Genomic DNA, 7,544 nt, shown 5'->3' with positions numbered 1-7,544 from the left:
TACATATCCGTATCGCCAAGCTTGCCTTCCACGCCAAGTGAAGTCCCATCCGGACACAGGACGAAGTCTTCAATCTTGTATCTTCATAGTCCAGGAGTCCGGCCAAAGGTTATAGTCCGGCCATCCGGACACCCCCTAATCCAGGACTCCCTCAACAGCACTCGCAGGTATCACTACTGGAATCTGGCATTTTGTCGTCTGCCTCCTCTTTGCTGTCCGCCAGCTGACGGCAAAGAGGCTCTTTGCCGTCCGCTTCCACAAAGCGGATGGCAAAGAAAGGGCTGATGGCAAAAAGTGTATTTGCAGTCAACTGCTTCTTTGCCGTCAGCCAGCTGGCAGCAATGAGCTGAAAGCTAGACGGCAAAGAGCCAGATGGGCCCCACAGCACACGGCTTGGCTGGGTCAGCCTATTTGCCGTCAGCGAAATCTTTGCCGTCCGCTGCCGCACGGCAAAGAAAGGGCCCAGCTAACGGCCGTCTCCCCTTCTACTATGCGCGCCCTTTCCACTCTCACCCAACTGCCGCCCCACCGCAAAGAACGTGCCCCCACGAATTAGTAACGGCCGCCCCACCTCAACTGCTCTCTCCCATCACTCTCACCCCCTCTCCACCCCGCGCCCCCACTCACCCGCGCCTGAACCGCCGCCGTCGAGCACCGCCGCCGCCCGGACGCTGCCGCCGCCCCACCCCACCGCAGCAACACCCCGCCGCCCCGGAGCCCTGCGGCCCCGTCGCCACCACCGCCCGGCGCCCCCTCCGGCCGGCCATCACCGCCCGGACGCTGCCGCCGCCCCACCCCGCCGCAGCACCACCCCACCGCCCCGGAGCCATGTGGCCCCGTCGCCACCACCGCCCGGCGCCCCCTCCGCCCGGCCAGCGCCACCCCGCCGCCCCGGAGCTGCAGCCCCGTTGCCACCACCGCCCCGCTAGCGCCCCTCCGTCGGCGAGCAACCCCACCGCCCGGCGCCCCTGGGCCATGCCGGCCTGCCGCAGGCCTCCCACACCTGCCGCAGGTGAGCCCCGGTCGCACCCCTATTCTCCTCTCTTTTTCCGTTTTTTCTGTTTTTTAGTTTAGATTACTTTTAGTTTAGTTTTAGATTTAGTTTAGTTTAGATTACTTTTAGTTTGGTTTTATATTTAGTTTAGTTTAGATTACATTTAGTTTGGTCTTAGGTTTAGTTTAGTTTTAGGTTTATGTTTAGTAATGAAAAAAACTAAGAATAATTAGAAGAAGAGGAGGAGGAGAAGAAGAATAGCTAGGTTTAGGTGTAGTTTTTTCCTGTTTTATTTTAGGTTAATTAGTGCTAGGTTTAAGAAGAGGAAAAAGGAGGAGAAGAAGAAGAAGACGAGGAGGAGAAGAAGAAGAAGAAGAAGAAGAAGAAGAAGAAAGAGGAGAGGAGGAGGAGGAGGAGAAGAAAGCTAGAGGAGAGGAGGAGGAGAAGAAGACCACCGACACCCCGACACCTGACACCCCGACCACCGACACCCCGACCCCGACCCCGACGACCGACACCCCGACCCTAACACCCCGACGCCCTGAGACCCCGACAATCGACACCCGGACCCCCCCACCCCAACCCCCGACACCCTGACACCACACACCGACCCACACCCAGACCCCGACCCCGGCACCCTGACATCCCGACCCCGACACGACACCCCGGCACGACACCCCGACCCCGACACCCCGACACCCTGACACCACACCCACCCTTACCCCGACCCCCGACACCCTGACACCACACCCCGACCCACCCTGACCCCGGGCCCGACACCTTGACACCCCGACCCCGACACGACACCCCGACACCTGGACACCACACCACGACCCCGACCATCGACACCCCGACCACCGACGCCCCGACCCCGACCACCGACACCCGGACCCCGACCCCGACACCCCGACACCCCGACACCCTGAGACCCCGACAATCGACACCCCGACTCCCCCACCCCCACCCCGACCCCCGACACCCTGACACCACACCCCGACACCCTGACAGCACACCCCGACCCTCGACACCCCGACACCCTGACACCCCGATCGACCCCGGACATGATGATGATACAAAAACATCATATATATTTGTGTTGATCGGGTGTATTTTTACTATGTTCATGATGATGATACACTAAAATTATATACATATTATTATGTTCATGTCAGGTATCCAATTTTTTTATGTTGTACTAACTTCATTTACTTTTTGTCATTGCAGGTGTTGACAGGATGGTGGGCAAGGGTCCAGAGCGCCCCGAGCCTCCTGCGAGCGCTACTCGGAGGGGTGGTTCCATTATTGCACCCCAGCCCCTCCGGAGAGCGTTGCTAGATAGTATGCAGACAACTGCAGCGGGAACTTCTACTTCGGTTGGGAGAGGTCGGGGGAGGACGAAGAAGGCTGGTAGAGGTGGACGTGGCACCGGGAGAGGTAGGAAGGCTGCTACGCCTTCCTCGCCGCCATCCTCAGCTGATTCACCCGACCACAGGACGGCTCCGTCTGACGTGGACCCATCTCGGACTCCGGTCCATGAGCCTTCGGCCCACCAGACTCGAGTCGCCGATCCTTCGGCCCACGTGAGTCCGGTCCTTGAGTCTTTGTCCCAGAAGGCTCCGGTCACGGGGTCTTCGTCCCAGAAGACTTCGGTCATGGGGTCTTCGTCCCAGAAGACTCCGGTCCTGCCGTCTTCTTCCCATGAGACTCCGGTCCTGCCGTCTTCTTCCCACGAGACTCCGGTCCCGCCGTCTTCTTCCCACGAGACTCCGGAGGCTAGTGGCCCGGATGATGGTAGCGAGGACACCTTTTCAGATGATAGCTACACCGAGGACGAGGTTGTTGAGAAGGGCGAGAAGGTCTACAAGCGTGGCGGTACAAAGCTCCCGCCTGTGCCGATGACCCCCGACCAGAGGTGGTTGATTGCGCCTAAAGGGTTAAAGTAAGTGCATTTACTATTTTTTTAACCTTTTGCCTTCATGTTCCTTCAAATTAATATCTAATGCATTTGCCTTGTCATACTGCAGGGGCTGGCATTACCCCCACGACCGTAGTGTCCACAGGCCCAACCAGGTCTTGGCACGCTTTGCTGGCAGCACTTCCCTGGGTGGGTCACGATGCCCGGTGAGGGTCAGGTTCCACAGCTAGCACTGAGCTGGGAGCTGTACTCTATTGCCCCGGACCCTCCAGGGGAGATGGTCGCCGGAGTCGCGTGCGAGACGGCGGCCGACATTGTGTTCCGTCGATTTTGGGTAATTTCTCCTTTATAGAATTAAAAATGAACACCACCTACCTAGTGATTGTACTAATTATTGTTGTCTTCTTTGATTGCAGACCTTCTACAGGGTTTCAGAGGGAGAACAGGAGGCCGCGGCTATGGTTGTTAAAGCCGAGTGCAAGCGCCTACTTCAGAACTTATGGCACGAGGCTCGGGTGCAGGCCGTTCGAGACTACTACGCCTCGCAGGGTATTAGGAGGGCCAAGAAGAAGTTTCGCGGCAAGTTTTTGAGTAGGGAGAAGTACTTGTCAGTAATTATACCTATTCTTAAGGCCTTGAACTTAGTTTTCTTGATTTGATTCGTAGCGCTGAAATTTCTCTTGACTCACTTAGGTGCCCCCGAGATGGTGTGTCGATAAGATGGACTATTGGGAGGCGTTGGTGGATGCATGGTGCTCTCCTGAATGGCGGCTCGAACACCAAAGGGCCAAGGATAAGCGCGACCAAATGGAAGGTGTGCCACACCATCAAGGGAGCTCCAACCTGTTTGAGTACGGGGATAACTGGGTATGTGGTTTGCCACATGATTCATGCAATTTCATTCTTCATGGTAGCATTTATCCTTTCCAAAATGACTTAATATGCTTAGTTAGTTAAAATGACATAATAACTACCTTGGATACTTCAGTAATGATATAATTAGCTCAATAATGACTTAATATGCTTTAGTTAGTTAAAAATGGCATAACTACCTTCGATAGTTCAATAATGACTTAATATGCTTTAGTTAGCTAAAAAATAGCATAACTACCTTGGATAGCTCAATAATGACATATTTAGCTCTAAAATGACATAATAACCTTTAGATAGCTCTATAAAATGACTTCATATGCTTTAGTTAGTTAAAAAATGGCATAACTACCTTCGATAGCTCAATAATGACATAATTAGCATACTTTGGTAAAAAAAATGGCATAATAATCTTTCTTAGCTCCAAAATGACCTAAACTTAGCTTATTTTCCTCGAAAATGACATAATAACCTTTCTTAGCTCCAAAATGACCTAAACTTAGCTTATTTTCCTCGAAAATGACATAATAACCTTTCTTAGCTCCAGAATGACCTATTTACATAGTAATATCATTCTTAATGCTAGCTTGAGCCCTAATTAACTAATATTTTGTTCCTCTCTCTCTCAGGCGCACTACCACAAGAAGCCTGTGCCTTCTGTGTTCGACCTCTATGGCATGGCCCATATGGCCCCGTAAAAGAAGGCCAAGGCATTCACGGAGTCTGACCTAGATCATCCAGAGAACTTCACCAACATCTCTTCCCACCACAAGCTTGTGAAGTACAGAGACGAGGGGAAGACGAGGAAAGGGGAGGACTTTAACACGAGCCAGGATCCTTTTGATACAGAGCTGGTGATGATATCTGGTGGCGGGAGGTCCCATGGCTCTCAAGCCATTGCTGATGGACTGTTACGTTGTCCTAAGACTCTCCCGCAGATCAAGAAGCGCTAGAGTAGCTCTGATCCTGAGATAACGCCTCGTGCACGGCCCACGGAGCTCGGCGTGGCGGTTAGTTATACGGACTCTCTGACATTTCCTCCATTACATTGTGTGTGCGTATGTCGATGATTACAATGCTAACAAGGAGTGTTGTGTTGCAGGAAGCGGTTCAGAAAGAGAGATTGAAGACCCAGGAGCTTTTGGAGGAGGCAAAAAGGGAGGCGGCGGAGAGGGAGAGGGAGAGGGAGGAGAGGACGGCTAAGCTGTTGGAGGGGGAGAGGAACCAGAACGATGCGTCTCACCGGGCCTTATATGAGCTCATCGTGGTACGTTTCTTGTGCATATTAGCCCAATCATGCACGTAATGTTCGCATTACTAAGTAATATGACTGACTCGTGAGAACCAAATGTGCAGACCATGTGCGAGAAAAGTGGTCAGGCCGCTCCGCCGATGCCCTAGATTGCTCCGGCGGGCACGATGAGTTTGATTTGAATGGTCCTTAGTTACTACTATTCACATTTCAGTTTGCATCATGCTAACGAGACATTATTGGAAATGATCTTTGGTTTAGCATGGCTCCCGACAAGCATTGACCAATCCTTCCGCGTCTGCCAATGCCGGAACCCCGACCGGTCCTTCACCTTCGTCTGCCAAAGGCGCAACCCTGACCATTCCTACACCTCCGTGATAACGGTATTTTTCTTCTTATTTAGCCTGTTTAGTCCATTTATGACATAATTTAGCCTATTTAGTCCACAAATGACATAATAAGATGAAGAAAATCAAGGAAGAGGAAGGAAAGAAGGAATATGAAGAAGAAGAACTTCTTCTTCTTCTTCTTCTTCTTCTTCTTCTTTTCCTCGTCTTACTTGTTTTTATTCGTAAATGGCATCATAACCTTGCTAACCTCATAAATGTCATATACTTAGCTTGTTGTCCTCTAAAATGACACAACAAGCTTAGTTAGGTCAAAAATGGCATAATTTGCTACGTTAGCTAAAAAATGGCACTTTTCTTCTTATTTAGCCTGTTTAGTCCATTTATGACATAGTTTAGCCTATTTAGTCCACAAATGACATAATAAGATGAAGAAAATCAAGGAAGAGGAAGGAAAGAAGGAATATGAAGAAAAGAAGAAGAAGAAGAAAACTTCAAGAAGAAGTTCTCTTCTTATTCTTTTCCTCCTCTTACTTGTTTTTATTCGTAAATGGCATCATAACCTTGCTAACCTCATAAATGTCATATACTTAGCTTGTTGTCCTCTAAAATGACACATAAGCTTAGTTAGGTCAAAAATGGCATAATTTGCTACGTTAGCTCAAAAATGGCACTTTTCTTCTTATTTAGCCTATTTAGTCCCTTTATGACATAATTTAGCCTATTTAGTCCACACATGATATAATAAGATGAAGAAAATTAAGGAAGAGGAAGAAAAGAAGGAATGGGAAGAAAAGAAGAAGAAGACTAGTCTTCTTCTCCTTCTTCTAGTCTTCTTCTCCTTATTCTTCTTCTTATTCTTCTACTTCTTCTTCTTTTCTTCTAGTTTTCTTCCTCTTCTTCTTCTAACTTTCTTGTTTCCCATTTTGCAGATTTAATTCACTATATGGAAGCTTGCATGGATGGAGTGCTTGTTTCTCTGTTCTTGTTTTTGTTTCTATTGAAGAATAATGAACTTGTTATATGGATGGAACAATGTGTTGGATGAATATTGTGATAGTAGTGTAAGATGTATGGATGATACTATGTTTCTTATGTATGTATATATGTTGTCATGGATGGAGCTATATATGTGTTGCATAGATCATATGTCTGTTGTGCCTATGAATATATATATATATATATATATATATATTATATATATCTGTGTGTGAATTCCAGTAAAATTAAATGGATATAAATGAAAACAGGAGACATATAGCCTCTTTGCCGTTTGCTAGCAGACAGCAAAGAGCTTTGCCGTCTGCTAGCACACGGCAAAGAGGACACGTGGCAGTCACCTGTGCAAAATGGGAGTACTGGCTGCCTATTTGGTCAGCTATGCCGTCTGCTGGCGGATGGCAAAGACCTTTGAATCTTTGCCGTCCGCTGGCGGACGGCATAGCTGGCCACGTGGCAGCTTCCCAGTACTAGCCTTACCGACCTCTTTGCCGTCCACTGGCTGACAGCAAAGACATTTGAATCGTTGCCGTCTGCTGGCGGACGGCAAAGAGCGCCGTTAACTCCCTAACGGCTCCGACGCCACCCCACTGTCGTCTGTATTCTTTGTCGTCTGCTGGCCTCAGACGGCGGACGGCATAATCGTTTGCGGTCAGTTTCTCAAAAGCGGACGACGAATAAGCCCTTTGAGGGCACCTGTTTAGACGGAAAGTTTGCCGTCTACTGGCGGACGGCAAAGATGTTTGCCGTCCGGGATCCATGCCTTTGCCGTCTGCCATGGCAGACGACAAAGAAGATGATTCCAGTAGTGTATGTTCTCGTCGCAGTCCTTGAGCCGCGTCAACAACATCCACACTGCCTTGATCAATGCACAGAAAGGGAACCAATCGGTGGCCGCCTACTTCGCCACCACGCGTGGCCTTGCTGATGAGCTCGCGGTCGCCGGCAAGCACATCCAGGACGATGAGCTGATCTCATATCTGCTTCACGGGCTGGACATGGACTACCAGCCGCTCGTCTCTGCCCAAGATGCCCGCATCACGCCGGTGTCTCTCGATGAGCTCTACGCCATGTTGAGCAACTTTGACCAGCGCGTCGCCCAGTACCACAGTGTTGGCGGCGGGTTCAAGTCTTCGGCGAACGCAGCAACCCGCGGCGCGGTGGGTA

General features: G+C 50.1%; 1 protein-coding gene across 1 annotated transcript; it reads left to right on the top strand.

The window, feature by feature from the left end:
• The first annotated feature begins 828 nt into the window (after positions 1 to 828).
• On the top strand, positions 829 to 3,866 carry LOC147957007 (uncharacterized). Its single transcript, XM_087531547.1, has 6 exons — positions 829 to 1,012; positions 2,219 to 2,607; positions 2,698 to 2,773; positions 3,182 to 3,243; positions 3,326 to 3,520; positions 3,603 to 3,866. The coding sequence occupies exons 1-6, from the start codon at positions 829 to 831 to the stop codon at positions 3,864 to 3,866; spliced, it is 1,170 nt and encodes a 389-aa protein (XP_087387673.1).
• The last annotated feature ends 3,678 nt before the right edge of the window (positions 3,867 to 7,544 follow it).

This window comes from Triticum urartu, chromosome 7A (genome assembly GCF_056163025.1).
Source record: "Triticum urartu cultivar PI428250 chromosome 7A, HENAU_Tu73, whole genome shotgun sequence".
NCBI lineage: Eukaryota > Viridiplantae > Streptophyta > Magnoliopsida > Poales > Poaceae > Triticum > Triticum urartu.
This window is presented reverse-complemented; position numbering and strand designations above follow the sequence as displayed.